Source organism: Palaemon carinicauda, chromosome 5 (assembly GCF_036898095.1).
Source record: "Palaemon carinicauda isolate YSFRI2023 chromosome 5, ASM3689809v2, whole genome shotgun sequence".
In the NCBI taxonomy this organism is placed as follows: Eukaryota; Metazoa; Arthropoda; class Malacostraca; order Decapoda; family Palaemonidae; genus Palaemon; species Palaemon carinicauda.
In genome coordinates, this window is record NC_090729.1 from 111,437,451 (window position 1) to 111,454,927 (window position 17,477).

The 17,477-nt window shown below is 42.3% G+C and overlaps 1 protein-coding gene across 1 annotated transcript in view; it reads left to right on the forward strand.

Annotated features, from left to right (window-relative positions):
* LOC137641398 (uncharacterized) overlaps nucleotides 1-17,477 on the forward strand; it is a 58,398-nt gene that overhangs the window by 32,681 nt on the left and 8,240 nt on the right. The window contains exons 6-8 of the mRNA XM_068373920.1: nucleotides 5,708-5,920; nucleotides 8,838-9,025; nucleotides 14,043-14,280. Of these exons, the coding sequence (XP_068230021.1) occupies nucleotides 5,708-5,920; nucleotides 8,838-9,025; nucleotides 14,043-14,280 (639 nt within the window). The remainder of the gene's footprint in view (nucleotides 1-5,707; nucleotides 5,921-8,837; nucleotides 9,026-14,042; nucleotides 14,281-17,477) is intronic.

Below are 17,477 nucleotides of genomic sequence, written 5' to 3' on the forward strand. Positions count from 1 at the left end.
AACTACTTTCCCTTAATATTAATCTGGGGGTCATGGTAAATTTGGAAAAGTATTGTCTCACGCCCAATCAGGGAATGAAGTGCCGTCGGATGCTGATAGACCTGGCATTAGTGGGAAGAGAATCTTCCCTCAGCAGGCTCAGAGGTAGCAAAACCATTCTTAAATTCTCATTATTATTATTATTGTTATTATTAGTATGAGAACTTTTTCTCAACTGTGGCAGTATCTTGTGTTCATCAGAGAAAATTGTTCCTCATGGGCGTCTCCATCAGTGATCACTACAGTGGTGTCTAGTGTGGTCAGGATCCTATCCTACCTTGTTCCAGTGGAGTAGGAGGTATGGGACAATCTTTCATGGTAGCTGAATGATGAAAATCTCACCAGTGGAGTTTTACTCGGCTCCCTACCTCCAGAGAGGCTCCTGTTATCAGAGGGATCTATGGAGGGGTGGGGTGCCACACACTTGGAGAACCAAGCCATTTCAAGTTTGAGGTCTTAGAGGAAAAACACCTGCATATCAGTCAGTTGTATGTGCGAGCAGCGTTCCTGGCATTACAAGCGAGTTTGATAGGGCACTCATTAATGCTGATGAAGAACTACAAGCAAGGAGGGATTATCTTGTATAGTACAGTGGAACCTCTATATCCGAACGTATCTGCATCCGAATTTTCCAACATCCGAAGTAAAATTCGAGCAAATTTTTGACTCTACACCCGAATTTTATTTCGACACACGAAGTAAGCAATTTTCATCGTACGGTTGTATCCGAATTTTTCGACACGCGAAGTACAATTCGAACACGTTCCGACTCTACACCCGAATGTTTTTTCGACACCCGAAGTAAACAATACTCGTACGCGTAGTCGGTGCTCATAGCGGCTGAAGTGTTTTTTATTTCTGCCGATAGAAGGCAGCACATCGACCTCGGAGGGACGCTCAATTAGCGAGTCTTGGGTCAGTCCTCTGTTCTCTTCGGCTTCTTGCGGTTGTGCTCTGTGCGTTCTGCTATTAACTCTGTTTTAATCGTGATTTTTTACGTGCATCCTTTAACGGTAATTTACATAAATCATGGGTCCTAAAAGGCTTAGTTTTGCCAGTGGTAGTGGTAGTGGTGAGAAAAGGAAGAAGGAAATGCTTTCTTTAGAAATTAAGCAGGAAATTATTGAAAAACATGAGCGTGGCGTCCGCGTGAGTGAACTTGCTAAACAGTATGGCCGTAATATGTCGACGATCTCGACAATCCTTAAACAGAAGGAAGCTATTAAAGCAGTGAAACCTTCTAAGGGGATCACCATAATTTCCAAACGCCATACCCCTATCATAGAAGAGATGGAACGACTTCTACTAGTGTGGATTAAGGATAGAGAGATCGTTGGCGACACCATCACCGAGACCGTTATCTGCGAGAAGGCGCACGCCATCTTTACAGACTTGAAGGAGGAGAGCTCTGGGGGTGATGCTGGGGAGAGTTCAACCGAGCCTTCCTCAGATGATTTCAAGGCATCTCGTGGCTGGTTAGAGAAATTTAAGAAACGGTCCGGGATTTATTCAGTTGTTCGCCACGGAGAGGCTGCTAGTGAGGACACAAAGGCTGCAGCTGACTTTGTCAAGAACTTGTAAAGATCGTGCAGGAAGAAGGCTACGTAGAGCAGCAGGTGTTTAATTGTGATTAAACCGGGCTGTTTTGGAAGAAGATGCCGAGTCGAACCTACATCACTGCCGAAGAGAAGAAATTGCCTGGGCATAAGCCAATGAAAGATCGGTTGACTCTTGCCCTATGTGCCAACGCTAGCGGGACTTTAAAGTCAAGCCCTTACTGGTTTACCATTCAGAGAACCCTAGGGCCTTTAAAGCACACAACGTCGATAAGGATCAGCTTCATGTTTTCTGGCAATCCAACTCGAAGGCCTGGGTCACTAGGCATTTCTTTGTGCAATGGGTTAACCAAGTTTTTGGCCCTTCTGCGAAGAAGTATCTTCATGAACAGAAATTGCCTTTAAAGTGCCTGCTATGCCTTGACAATGCACCCGCTCACCCCCCCCCGGACTTGAAGATGATCCATCCATCCATATACCAAAGGCACTTCCCCCAATTTTGGGGGGTAGCCGACATCAACAAGACCAAAACAAAAAAGGGGACCTCTACTCTCTATGTTCCTCCAGCCTAACCAGGGACTCAGCCGAGTTCAGCTGGTACTGCTAGGGTGCCACAGCCCAACCTCCCACATTTCCACCACAGATGAAGCTTCATACTGCTGAGTCCCCTACTGCTGCTACCTCCGCGGTCATCTAAGGCACCGGAGGAAGCAGCAGGGCCTACCGGAAATGCGTCACAATCGCTCGCCATTCATTCCTATTTCTAGCACGCTCTCTTGCCTCTCACATCTATCCTCCTATCACCCAGAGCTTTCTTCACACCATCCATCCACCCAAACCTTGGCCTTCCTCTTGTACTTCTCCCATCAACTCTTGCATTCATCACCTTCTTTAGCAGACAGCCATTCTCCATTCTCTCAACATGTTGCAGCAAATGGTGGAGTGGAAGCAGATGTACATCAGAGAGTGAATGAAGGTTGCAAAGTGTTGGGGGCAGTTAAGGGAGTAGTAAAAAATAGAGGGTTGGGCATGAATGTAAAGAGAGTTCTATATGAGAAAGTGATTGTACCAACTGTGATGTATGGATCGGAGTTGTGGGGAATGAAAGTGATGGAGAGACAGAAATTGAATGTGTTTGAGATGAAGTGTCTGAGGAGTATGGCTGGTGTATCTCGAGTAGATAGGGTCAGGAACGAGGTGGTGAGGGTGAGAACGGGTGTAAGAAATGAGTTAGCGGCTAGAGTGGATATGAATTGAAGATGATATCTTCGATGAATTCAAGTTCATAAAGGTGCTGTATCTTCCACCGAATACCACCTCTATCCTCCAGCCCATGGACCAGCAAGTCATCTCTAATTTTAAGAAGCTGTACACCAAGCACTTATTTAAGCAGTGCTTTAATGTCACGCAAAGCACCAACTTAACTTTGCGTGAATTTTGGAGGGGCCACTTCAACATCATGCACTGCTTGAAGATCATAGATCAGGCTTGGGTGGGATTAACTCGACGGACCCTCAATTCTGCCTGGAAGAAGCTGTGGCCTGATGCAGTTTCTTCCCGAGATTTTGAAGGTTTTGACCCCGAACCTGATCCCGTGGTCGGTGCAGCGGAAACCGTAGAGGAAATCCTCTCCCTTGGCAAGTCCATGGGTCTGGAGGTCAACGCAGATGACGTTACGGAACTCGTCACCGAACATCACGACGAACTTACCACTGATGAGCTCAAGGAACTCCATGCTATGTCGGAGCACATGAGTGATGACGAGGAAGGGAGCGAGGAGGTAGAACATGTGTTAGGTTCGGCGCAAATAAAAGAGGTGTTAGGAAAATATCAAGACGTGGTCGACTTCATCGACAAATACCATCCAAAGAAATTGCAGGTTTGTCGTGTAGTTTCTCAATTCGATGATGTTTGCCTAACTCACTTTCGAAACATTCTGAAAAGCCGTACCAAGCAATTATCTATCGATACTTTCTTTAAAAAAACTGCGAAGCAAACTCGCGATGAAGAGGATGTAAGTGATTCGAAGAAAACGGCAAAGAGTGAAGCGGAAGAAAGTGAAACAAAGAAAATGGAAAAGAGTGAAGCAAAAGAAATTCAGTCAATTTTAAATGTAGAGAGTGAAAGTGATTAAAATTACGTAATCATCAAAAAGAAAAAAAGAAAATATAAAAGAAAAATATAAAATATAAAAATAAAAAAAAAAAATAAGCTAAGTTATGTTAAAATTCACTTAGTGTAAGTTAGAATAAGTTTCGGTAGTGTACGTTTATCGTAGTTAACCTCTCTACCTCCTCGCCGCCCGTCCGTCTCCTCTCTGCGTAGCAAGACTAACAACACCTGCGCTGGAGTTTCTAATGTAAAGTGACGCTAAAAACCCGTTTCATATTTATCATTTTTTGCTAATTCTTCTTATTTACATGTCTATTCTTCTTATTTACATGTCTATTATCTAATTTAGTGTTCATTATTCTCATGGGAAAATTATGTGTAGTAGTTTATTAAGAAGTTATCATAGGTTTTTGGGCTCAACCACAGATTAATCCTATTTCAATGTATTCTTATGGGAAAATTCGTTTCTACATCCGAACATTTTCTACATCCGAAGATGGTTCCGGAACGGATTAGATTCGTATGTAGAGGTACCACTGTACAGTCTTTGTGATTTGACGAAGCAGGTGCACATCTGAGCAGTGGACAGTATTGTAGAGCGGTCAAAGGCAAAAAGAATGTAGTAGCAGATATACTCGGTCCCAATTGGCAGGTTGTAGGTTCGGAGTGGTCCTTATATCCACTCACCGCATAAAGGCATCTTGCTCCTTGGAGATTACGACACAGCCAAACAGAAAATACCTGGTGTTCTGCTCCCCTGTTCCAGATAATTGCACATGTTCAAGGCCTTTTTTTTTAAACAACCTTGGAACAATCTGGATGCGTATGCCTTTCCTTTTTTCTGCTTGATTTGACAATTAATTTACAGTGTGCTGACAACATTAGGTCTCCGGATAAGATTCATGAAAGAAATCTGGGAAAAGGGGCAACTTCCCAAATGTATTTTATGTTCCTAGTCATTTTGGTTTGACTATAGCCCTTCCAGTAGTATTCTGTTTTATTTGTTAGCATACTTGGAGCCGAAGGTGTTTGATCACCATTGGCTCTGTGTACCTTACAGATGTTGCCCCAAGACCCTTGGACCCCTTAACCTTGGGCTCTGGGGTGGCTGCTCAGTACAGTAGTTGTGTAGCACTCCTAGCTCCCTCACAAGACTTGGTATACTTTCCCTCTGAGGTTGCACATTTGGCATAAGTCTCTTGTTCCTCTTTTGAAGGGATATCTAATGAGTTACACGACAGCGCATCTTTCTTGCATCTTTATCCATCCTTCTGGCAAGGGGAAGGGTGTTGTGTCTTACCCAACTTTTTTTTATTGATGTGGCTGGTTTGACACTGCTGATGCCATCTTCTTGCTAAGTAGATAGTACTGGTTTCCTTTTGAGCCAATACTGGCTGAGGCTCTAACATCTGCATTCCTATGATTAACTGCTCCCTTTTGGGATCAGAAAGGACGGCTTCCGGGTAAGAAATGAACTTTTTAGTTTGGTTCTAGTGGACTTCCTTCCACCAGTGAGTGCTTCTCCTAATTTTAAAGGATGAAAGGTTTGTATATGTGTAAGAACAAATAATTGATTTTGAAATTTATTTACATTTTCCATAGCAATAACAAACCAAAGTCCATTAGATTGAATTTTCCACCTCAATCACCTGACAGGGCTTCTTCCTTTGTACAAACAGTCATTTCCCAACTACCTTATTAACAACACAATGGCCATTCTAATGCTGTTGAAGACCTATCCCTATCTTAAAGGACTCAGGTTCATGTAGCTAGGAAAAATACAAATTGTTTTTTATTTATTTTTATAAAGATATATACTGTATACTGTTTGTCTTTAATTGTACTGATTAAGAAAATAGGAAGTCTAGTAATGTTATATAAGAGCAGTACTTACTAATTTATGTTTTGCATTCACTGATATCTTGTTTCCCCAAATGCTTAGGGATAACTATACATGCACTGAGACCAATGTAACCAACTATAATTTCTTTATTTTACAGAATACAAAATATAGAACAAAAGAACCGGTGGATCCAAGAGTTCTGCAGAAAATGTATGAACTTACTAGACAAGGGGTATCCACTGTGAAGATGATGCAAGCTGCAATTGCAGTTTTTGTGGAGGAAGAGTTATTTCCTCTGGGTGAACCACCCCCTGCTATGTATCGACGATATAACCCAACTCCTTCTGATATTCAGAATGCCATGTACAAGGTAATTGTTGCTTTTTTTTCAATTTTGTGAAGCTTAGGAACTTGATTAGAGTTCCAGAACCAAAGAATGTATAGCAAAGATCTCTGTAGATTTTCAGGAAGGTTTGTCCTCAGCCTTACATAGAGATTTATCTTATATGGGTATGAGTGGGAGGGGACAGGGTTACAATTGAATCATATATGGTTAGCAACGTCTTTCACACGAGTGACTTTTAAGCCAGAGGTTCTGCTACAGAGTTGTGGAGGAGAGGGCTTATCTAGTATGACCCCCTTCCCTTGCCTACCCTTGAAGGTTGATTATCTGTATGCTAGTGAAGGGAAGGGGTAAATCTTCTTGCTTGGTAAATATTTACAGTTGAATTCTTCCCATAGGAAATATTTTTGTATTTGAAGTCTTGGTAGGCTCACATTAATGGGCTGTCTTTTCCACACTTATCGTCTTGGTAAATGATAAGGTCAGCTACAATGTAATTGGGAAATAAGAGGGTGATGCTATCCTGTCTCATTGAAGACCAACGATTTACAATAGTTAAGGGAAGGTTTTAGTCATTTTATGATCCTATTTCTTTTTCAGATATTTGGCTGTGGTGTTTTGGGAGGGAGGGAAGATATACTACCCTTCTCCTGAGTGATATAGAAATAACCGAGGTTTTCAATTAACTTTCTTATTACAGATGAATGAAAGGAAAATCAAATGTCCGAGATGGATGCTATAACTCGGCCAAGTCTAAGTTGAGTAATGAGTGTTGTCACTTCCATAGTTACTAGTTTGCTGATTGGGGTGGGACTTAAGGCACTGTCAATTGTTCTATTTTTCTGCTAGGGATTTATTTTGCAAAAGGCTTGAAAGATAAGGACATCTTTCTCCTTTCATTGTGAGTGGAAGGATTTGCTATGATCGATGGTCCACTGAGTATTTACCCAGCAAGGATCTTGAATACTCTTTAATTCCAACTACAACAGTTAAGGGTTTGGGAAATGGGGTTGTGGTGAAGCAGGCCCCTTTCCAGTTTCTTTGGTTAACCTTTTTGGAATGTATAGAATGAAGAGTATACAAAATATGTGACTCGGCTGCGGGTGAACTCTAATAATGTAATAATGAGCAGTTTTCTGTCATAATCAACTTTTTCAGAGCATATCAGACGAGAATTTCAACAATTATACGTTACTGTTGTCATCCAAAAGAAAAACTTTCCAGTTGTTTGAAATTACATCTCTATCCAATATGTATATGTACACTCCTTACCACACTATTGTTCATTAGTCTACAGTGAATCTTCAAGATTTTATTTCCAGACTAGATGTGAGTGTTGTATAATTTGTAGCACTGTACTGTGTATTGCACATAAAATGAAAATTTTATTTGCATACATATTGAAGGTTTAGGTTGTAACTGGCTTTGTGATTTACATTTTATAAATGCTCCTTTAGGAGTTAGGAGCTGAAAGTAGTAGGGTAAAAAATTTTCTTGGTAATCTTTGGCAAATCCATCGAAGGACTGAACTTCTCAAACCGTACAATGTGGCACCATATGTGCAGCTTGAATGCGTTGATACTATATCACTATCTATGTCAAGATTGCTAGCTTAGAAGAAGCCAAGAAGAACATACAATGTGACAGGTTTTAATTATAAATCAAAGTAGATTTTATTTCTTGTCCTGTTTGTATATCAATGTCATTTTCTCATCATTAGAACTTGTTACATATGGATGTCATATAATAATTACTTCAGTTTATCCCTCTGTCAGTTCAGTCGTTCATTCACTCTTTCTCTCTTGATAACTGTGTATATTATAAAATCCTTATGCTGTATAGTAATTCCTCGGCTAATGCGAGTGATACGTTCCGAGCACCCCCTCCCCATGCTATAGCTGAAAAACCATGAAGTAGATACAGAAATGAATTTAAGATTTCATAAGCCCTCAAATGACTATTTCATTAAAAAATGATTAAAGTAGGAAAAATATAAAACACCTTTCCTCAGAAGAGCTGTGGTATGAAAAGGGATTACCTTATTGTGTTGATTTATTTGTAATCAGGTTAAAAGTTGTCATCTCTTAAGGCCAGCCATATTTTGTCCTTGGTCTGAGGTTCTTTGCTGGAGCTCAAGGTCACAGATTTTGCTGGTAATTTTACTTAAATTTTTGTTTGAAAAATTTGAAATTTTGGTTTGGTGTTTTCATAAAGAAATCTTGAACAGACCATCAAGTCTTATTTATAGGCACAAAGGGCTGGGTGGATGTATTTATTCTTTAATACATTTTTTATGCGTAACAAGACAAAACTAAAGAAATTAGACATTTCAACAGTAAGAGATCCAGTGGAACACTACAAGGGGACTGAAATCAATGTAGTTGCGTTGAAACGCTGTTGAAAACATTTGGTATTGGGTATATTATACTGTGTATGGCATACTGTTAGCTGTAAATTTCTCTTGGGAGTAATACAATTTCAAATTCACTATTTAGTTTCAGCAACAAGTCTGGCAAATTGTAACTGATCAGTGGGAATTTGGTCAAGTGTATAGTGACTATGTTTTTTTAAGTACTTGATTTTATGGTATTTTTACACATTTTTACATTAATTAAGTTCTAAGAGAGATTTCTTATTCCATAATAACTGTTAGGCAGAGGTTAAAAGCCATTCCTTGCTGATTTGATCAAGGATTTGTTACTTAATGAAATGCTGTATTACAACTTGGTCTTGTCTTGAGCTTTGAAGTTTTTTCTAGAACTATGAAATATTCTACCATTTAATTTATGTTAATGTGTTAGAAATTTTTTTTAATTTATGGTAAAATTGTAGAATACTTATTGAAGTTTATTTTACTGTTTAATCTTTTAGAATCAGTTTGCCTGAGGATACACAATTACATTTTATTGATTTTAATTTAGATGTTTTTGTAACCATCGAACAGGTAAAACAAGAAATGCGACTTGAGGGCAAAAGTATTTTGCAATACCGGTGTGCGGCACTAGTCAGAGAAATAACAGAATTAGTTGTTCAGACAGACAGTGAAGACTATCTTAACCAGCTAGAAGAACAATTGCGAAACATCTATAATGCTGTTCGAAATTCACTACCTATTCAACAAGTGCAGTTCAGGTAAGTGAACTAATTTCATCAGGCTTTCATACATGAATTGTAATAGGTACATTATGCTTGTTTTACAAATACCCATCAAGTTAACTCTTTTAGCCCCAGGCTATTTGGAACTTTCCAACCCTTAACCCTCAGGCATTTTTTTTTTTTTTTTCATTTTGCAATATATATTTTTTAAATTGCTCTAACAGCCTTAATTTTCATCATAGAGAGGTCAGGTTGGTCTCATTCTTTTGGAAAATGTCTGAATTTTCTCATAAAGTTATCAAAAATATGCAAAAAAAAATGTAAATAGCAGTTTTTTTGCAAGGATGTACCAGTACATCCATGGGGGTAAAGGGATGAGTTTTGTGAAACGTACCAGTACGTCCATTGGGGGTAAAAGGGTTAAAATTTTGGTCTTTATTATCATGCTATTCTGACATTTTAAGAATATTTTTAACTAGCCTGATGGGAATTTATGGCACTGTGTATGTATATTGTGGAGTTAGATTATTTACTATTTATCTGTTGTGAAAATGAGTACAGTGAACCCTCGTTTATCGCGGTAGATAGGTTCCATACCCGGCCGCGATAGGTGAAAATCCGCGAAGTAGTGACACCATATTTACCTATTTATTTAACATGTATATTAAAGACTTTTAAAACCTTCCCTTTAATATACAGAACACTTAATGCATGTACTACAGTACCCTAAACTAAAACAGGCACAAATACTAAAGGCGATTTTATACCATGCGTTTCCTAAACACGCCAAAAAGCACGATAAAAAATGGCAACCAATGTTTTGTTTACGTTTCTCTGATCATAATGAAGAAACAAATGCATTTACTGTACACATCTGTGTATAGGTTAGTTTTTGCATCGATTATATTGATTATTCAGTACAGTATGTTGATTTTGTTATTACCAATATGTATATAGATGGGTTATGAAAAAAATCCGCGAAGTGGTGAATCCGCGATGGTCGAACCGCGAAGTAGCGAGGGTTCACTGTATACAAAGAGAATGGCGTCTTTTCTTCACCTGCTGAAAGTATTTTGATAGTGCCTTGTTGTTTCAGTTCTTGGCTACTGTTACTATATTTGTTTCCCTTTGAACAGCTGCCATTTATTATTCACTGGTTAACTAGGGGTAGATATTTTCCTCATTTTCTTGAATGTTTTGCAATTTGCTCTTAACCAGGTGACAGAGGCTGGAGACTGGTTATCAACCTTCCTCGGCTGAACAAGTTTGTTTGTCAAATGAAGTTCAGGATTGAAAAACTAAGGTCTCGCTGCTGTCTTCCATCATTATAGCTGAAGGATGCATCAGACCATTCAAAAGTACCTCCACTTCTTCCTCAATGGTACGGTGTACCATCTTCAAGACTCTGTCTTTCGGACTGTGTATGGGTACCCATTTGTTCACTTGGGTGTTCACCACGGTAGCTGCTTGGGCTTTGTCGGAGAGCCAGTTGCTTCAGGATCGAGATCTTCTTTTTGCACTTTGACACGATTTAGGGGTTGTGGTAAACTGGGAGAAGTTAAATGTCTTACTCAACCAGAGGGTGAAGTATCAGCGCATGCTTACAGATTCAGCAGCAGAGAGAATATTTCAAATTGATAATCACATCAGCAAACTCAGGCAAGTTTTGGGACTATTCTTCTCCGAGTTAGTTTTCCCAACTCAGCAATAGAAACGTATTCTCGGACATCTGTCCTTGTTGAAGAAACTTGTTCCTCACAGGTGTCTCCTCTAAAGAACCCTTTAGTCTTGCCTCAAGAATCTCTGGCTAGCCAACAGGATCCTCTTGTTTCATTTGGTGATGGCCTGATGGCTTGATGAGAAGAACCACACCAGGGAAGTCCCACTTGACTTCTCACCTCTGGATCTGCATCTGTTCTCAGATGCCTTGAAGGAGGGGTGGAGTGCACACCTTGATGACCTGGTCGTATCAGGAGTGTGACCCAAGGAGGACAAGCATCTGCACATCAACGTTCTTGAAATACGAGTGACCCTCCTAGGCCTGCAAGCATTCCAAGAATGTTTTAGGAGGCTCTTGGTTGTGGCATAACATTAACAAGCAAGGGACAAGGTTTTACGCCCCTCTGGAGTTAACGAAGTAGATACACATCTGGGCGGTGTTTCATGTAGAGTTAATAGCAAGGTACATTCCTGGCAAGAGGAATGTCTTAGCAGATACATCCAATAAGAGCGGAGTGGTCTCTATTATTATTATTATTATTATTATTATTATTACTTACTAAGCTACAACACTAGTTGGAAAAGCAATATACTATAAGCCCAGGGGCTCCAACAGGGAAAATAGCTCAGTGAGGAAAGGAAAAAAGGAAAATAAAATATTCTAAGAAGAGTAACAACAATAAATATCTCCTATATAAACTATAAAAACTTTAACAAAACAAGAGGAAGAGAAATAAGATAGGAGAGTGTGCTCGAGTGTACCCTCAAGCAAGAGAACTCTAACCCAAGACAGTGAAAGGCCATGGTACAGAGGCTATGGCACTACCCAAGACTAGAGAACATTGGTTTGATTTTGGAGTGTCCTTCTCCTAGAAGAGCTGCTTACCATAGCTAAAGAGTCTCTTCTACCCTTACCAAGAGGAAAGTGGCACTGAACAATTACAGTGCAGTAACCCCTTAGGTGATGAAGAATTGTTTGGTAATCTGTGTTGTCAGGTGTATGAGGATAGAGGAGAATATGTAAAGAATATGCCAGACTATTCAGTGTGTATGTAGGCAAAGGGAAAATGAACCGTAACCAGAGAGGAGGATCCAATGTAGTACTGTCTGGCCAGTCAAAAGACCTCTTGCTGTGTGGGGAAGCTCCACGTCTACTGCTCCCCCATTCCGGACTCATGGGCAGTGTTCGAAGACACCTTCTAATACCCCTAGGATCCCCTGGATGTCTACACCTTTCCTCTGTAAGCCAGGAATCAGGATGACCCTGGTGGCTCCCAATATTTCACGCATTGAGTGTTATCCCGATCTTCTTGCTCTTCTATTCGAGGTTTTAAATGACGCTCATGAATGGCAGAGGTAGGGTACAGTGATATTGCTGTAGCAAGTAGGACAATGCCCTAGATACTGACCATATATAGATATGATCAGCACCCAAGCACCTCTCCATTCAAACTAGGACTAGGGAGGGCCAGGCAATGGCTACTGAGGATGGTAAGGTTGCAGCCACTAAAAGGTCTAACAAGTTTGATTGGGACTGGAACCCCAGTCTGGCGATCACCAGTCAGGGATATTACCAAATAGGCCACCACAACCCTGGGAGAAGTACCCCCTGATCCACTCTTCTCTGTCAGCCACAGTGGCAGAGGTACCAGTCTGTGGAGTCGTCTTTTCACCGGTGGAAACTGTCCAGCATCTCTTTTGGGCAAAAGACTTTTCGTGAGGCATTGCACAGATGTCTGCATACCTCTGGAAGTCTTTGAGAGATGTCAGTATTTCTCTGGTTGGAGTAGCTACAGTGCAGATTGGGGATTTCAGTGTCTTCCTTCACTGAGAGAAGCGTATCTCAGTTGTGGCTGGAGGGCATAGATCTCTCATCCTCCTGGAAATAGTCTATGCTCGTGAGGAGCTTCTAGCAGTCTTGCCCATCGTGGTCCTTAAAGCTTTTATGCACATCCGGTGTGAGCCCTTGAACTGGTAATCAGACAGGGATCTGACTGAAGACTTCTTGCAAACCTTAGTATCGTCAAAGAGAGCGAGTTGTATGGTCTCTCTCACTTACTCATCCAAGCTCCTGGATAAGAGAGGTGTCCTTTAGTTTTACGCCTGAGTTTGTGGCGAAGGTTCAGAATCCGGTTGCACAAACCACAGGGTAAAGTCTCTCCCTCTGGGAGGCATCAGGTGGTGATGAAGACAAGATGCTCTTGTGTCCTGTAAGGTCTCTGCAGTACTATTTGAAGTGTAGGAGACTTTTGTTAGCACTGGTAGGTCTAAGAAAAGTGTCAAGGAACACTATCTTTTTCTGACTTCGTGAGATGATGCAGAGAGGTTACAATTAGCTGATGAGATGGGTAAGGTGCCAGCCAGGATCAGAGCCCCACCTCTATTTTAAAAGAAACCTGTTGGTGGGTCAAATGTTGAAGGCGGGTGTCTGGAAGAGGCAGACCACCTTCACTGCCTTCTACCCAAGAGATTGTAACCACAAGTCCCTTGACAAAACACACTTATGCATGGACCTGTGGGTAATGGTTAATCCGGTGTGTTGCAAGCCCAGCTCCTTAAGAGGACGGATTGCATCTTGTCTATTGTAATGCTTTTTGACATATCGGAAATGAATGTAGTATAACTGGCGCTTCTTCATTCATCTGTCCCTCTCTTAGGGTCAGCGGTTGGAGCTACAAGCTGGTCGGACTAGATGCTGCTAAGTACTTTGGAGCTCCATTCTTTGAAACCAAAGAAATATATCTCCTTGCATGGGGGATGCTGAATCTAATGCTAGCCCATTACTTATACAGTATGTCTAGTATTCGCCGATTTAATGCTAACCTAGTATTCTATTTGGCTGACGTTTTTTCTTCGGGGAAAGGGTTTTCTTTGATTTTGGTATGGAACATAATGTACACCCCTAGTCCTATTAGTTGTAGCATCTCTTATGATAAATAGAAAAGTGTTTTCCTAGACATACAAACCTTTAGCATAACTTCCCTCCTCAAACCACCCCTCAGTCCTGAGTCGAAGTAGTAAAAGTGAATAGAAAACTGACTGTGAGGAGGGGGAGGGCTTTGCCCCGCTCCTTCGCCAGTTGGATAACTGCTTGTTATCAATTTCAATAACTGATTCTAGCTTGCGCCGAAGTTATCTCCTTCATTAAAGGTCTCAGCTTTGTATGACTAGGAAAAATACAAATTACTTTTAAAATTTGATATATCTGATTTAAGGACAAATTCTTTAAGTGAGCCTTTTGAATATATAAATGTGGCTCTGTAGCTACAGGATATGATATAATACTGTTATGCTAATAGTACCCTTTTTGTTTTTATTTTCATATTCTTTTCAGATCTGAACAGGAAGAAGAAAGAAATAAGCTGGTTTATATGGAACCCACGATATCTATTCATACTGATGATGAGAACAAACCAAAGAGAGGAAGACGACGGAAACACAGTGACCCGCAGGCAGAACTGAATGCTGCAACTTACCATCTAACTTTGGAAAATCAGCAACTCCATCGTGAGAAAACTTACCAAGACCAGCTAAAAAATGACCAATTGCGAGTGGAAAAATCGGGCAGTGCGGTAAGTTTCAAATTAGTTGTGTTTAGATGTACAGTGTATGTAATGATTTACTGTAATGCGAAGAATAGTAGTCCATAGTTAGTTACTTTACTCACTTTTGAGGGAAGTTTTTTTTTGTTCCTGTACTGCAGGGGAACCCTACTCAATACAGGACCCCCATAGTAATCTCATCATGTTCGCTTGAAAGCATTCAACATTTCACACTGCATATTGCTCGTTTATTATTATATCAACACTATTGAAGCAGTCGCAGAACAAGAAAGTGTCCAGTTTCCTCTTTAAATACTCAATATCTTCAATTTTTCAATATTTAACTTAGCCGGTGATTATATAAGCTGCAGCTCTGCTGCTCGACAGAAAACTCTACGGAAAAAATCCGCCAGCGATCGCTATGCAGGTAGGGGGTGTACTTCAACAGCGCCATCTGTCGTGCAGGTACTCAGTACTCATTGTAAACAAAGAACTCAATTTTCTCTCTGTCGTGCTACCGGCAAGACCTACTAATTCGCTGTTGCTAACTAGATTTGTTTTCACAACTATTTGGTGAAGTACACTATTCTAGTTTTGAGCTTTCGCTGTGCAGGCTTTCTCTTCAATAAATCCTTGCATTCTTTTTTTGATATCGGATTATTTGTTGGTGACTGGATAGTTTTTGAATTCCCCTTTGACCAATTCAAAATGGCTGACCCTTCTCAAGTCCCAAAATTCAGGAAGTGTAATGCTAGGGACTGTTCAAGGCATCTTCCGAAGGCCTCTATCGATCCTCACACCGTTTGTTCCAATTGTCGGGATAAAACCTGTCAATTGGAAGATCGATGTGAGGAATGCGTTGGGCTTTCGGAATTTGATTTTATCGAATTCCAAAAATATACACGTAGGCTAGAGAAAGATAGAGTCAGGAGAAGTTCATCTCGTTCTGTTGATTTTTCCTCTCCTCATGCCCCACAACCTATTCCTTCCCCTGTAGTGGTTGCTCCTGATCCCCCTTCTGGCACTCAGGAACCTTCGATGGCTGACATGATGCGTGCCATCCAAGCTCTGGGTGAGAGAGTTGAGTCCCTGGCTAGTGACCGTAACCAGCTCATGGCGGACGTCAAGGAGCTGAAGTGTAAAAGTGCAGTGGGAAGTGGTAAAGTGAGTGATAGTGTTGTGAATAGTGTTGCGCTTGAGGGTTCGTCTGTTCGTGCCTGTCGTCCTCCTAGTCCGGGACCTCTTGCAAGCTCCCAAGTCCAGGGGAGAAGCAATGTCGTACGACCAATGGGTTCGAGAGGCTTTAATCAGCGAACAGACGTTCCCTCCGTGGTTTCGGGCGTATCTACCCAAGATCGCCCCACCCACACAAAGACGAGAGAGCCCATTTATTCCTCGTCTGCGGAAGAGGTTTCTCGTAAGAAACCATGGACCAAGGTCTCACGACCTCTTAAGCGCAAGTCGGTCCCTTCCGCGCAAGTCCAACGGCCCAGTTGTAGCCACTGGGTCAGTTCGGACTCGCTGCAGTCTTCCGATGACTGCTCACCTCCTAAGAGAGGCAAAGCGGTACCGCCTCAGGCAGTTACACCGTCTGTCGCCGCACCTGCTCCTGCAGACACTAAGTGGTCTTTGCTGCAGACCATGCAGTACCAATTAACGTCTCTGATGCAGGACTTTCGTGCGGAGAAGGTTGCTGCTGCACCAACCTCTTGCCTACAACCAACCACACTCTCGGTTGTGCGTCCTGTGGACGCTGAGGCGACCTTCTTGCGCACTCCAGCTGAGAGAGTCCCGCTACCCATGCGTTCCAGTGTGCCCTGCCAGCCGCATGTTGACGTTCAGCGACGCACGGAACCTTCCGTTGACGTTCGCGAGGTACAACAACCGTCAGAGTTGTTTTGTTTTGACGCGGTGCGTCAACCTCCGCAACCCAGTGTGGGTGCCTCTGCTCGCCCACATCAGACTAGACAGTCTTGAGTAGACGCTGTGCGTCCCCGCGCTGCTATGGTTGTTGCCAGCTCACAGACTGGGCAACAGTTCCATGACGTTGCGTCCGGTTCAGTCACGCGTGCACCCGTGCGACCGGACTCAGCTAACCAGCCGATACCTACTCCATTGCCGCTTCCTCCTCAATACTCGGATGATGGACTCTCTGATGATGACGATGCGACACACGTTGATGAACCACATTCGGACCTTGACGAGCCCAAGTCCACGCAACCCTCTTTGGACTTTAGAAAAGTTATTGCTCTGTTCAAAGAGATGTTTCCGGACCAGTTTGTGTCTGTGGCTCCGCGCTCTCCTCCGTCAGAGTTTGCTTTAGGTACGCAGGCATCCTCGCCTGCCTTTACTAGACTCGTCCTCGCACGCTCGTCCAAGAGAGCTTTACGAGTTATAGGAGAATGGATGCAGTCCAAAAAGAGTCTAGGGAAGACAGCCTTTACGTTTCCCCCTGCTAGACTCTCTTCCAGATCGAGCGTCTGGTATGCCACGGGAGAAGTTCTCGGCTTGGGAGTTCCTGCCTCTGCCCAGGGCGACTTCTCAAGTCTTGTAGACTCTCCCCGCAGGCTAGCCATGAGACGCTCTAAGATATGCTGGTCACCTTCGGACCTAGACCATCTGTTGAAAGGGATATTTAGAGCCTTCGAGGTCTTCAACTTTTTAGACTGGTGTCTGGGAGCTTTGAGCAGGAAGATCTCCCCGACTGAGAAGGAATCTTCCTTGCTCATCATGTCCTGCATGGACAAGGCCATACGTGACGGGTCTAGTGAGCTTGCTGCATCGTTCGTATCCGGAGTCCTCAAGAAGCATGAGAACCTTTGCTCTTTCCTGTCAGCTGGAGTGACACCTTGTCAAAGATCCGAGCTTCTGTTTGCTCCTCTCTCTAAGTGCCTTTTTCCAGAGGACTTGATTAAGGAGATTGCTGCTTCTTTGATACAGAAGGACACCCATGACCTGGTTGCGTCCTCTGCCCGCAAAGCCACCCCTTTGCCTACCTTGTCAGCTAGACCAAGGATGGACACTCCAGCGTCCCGATTTATTCCGCCCTTTCGTGGCAGAGCCTCCAGCAGAGGAGGTGCTCGTGCCGAAGGGAGACGTGGGAAGAAGAAAGGAACCAAGTCCTTTAAAGGCAGAGTCTGACTGCCAGCTTCTTCAGACAGCAGTGGGAGCCAGACTCAAGAACTTCTGGCAGACCTGGGAGAAGAGAGGCGCAGATGCACAATCTG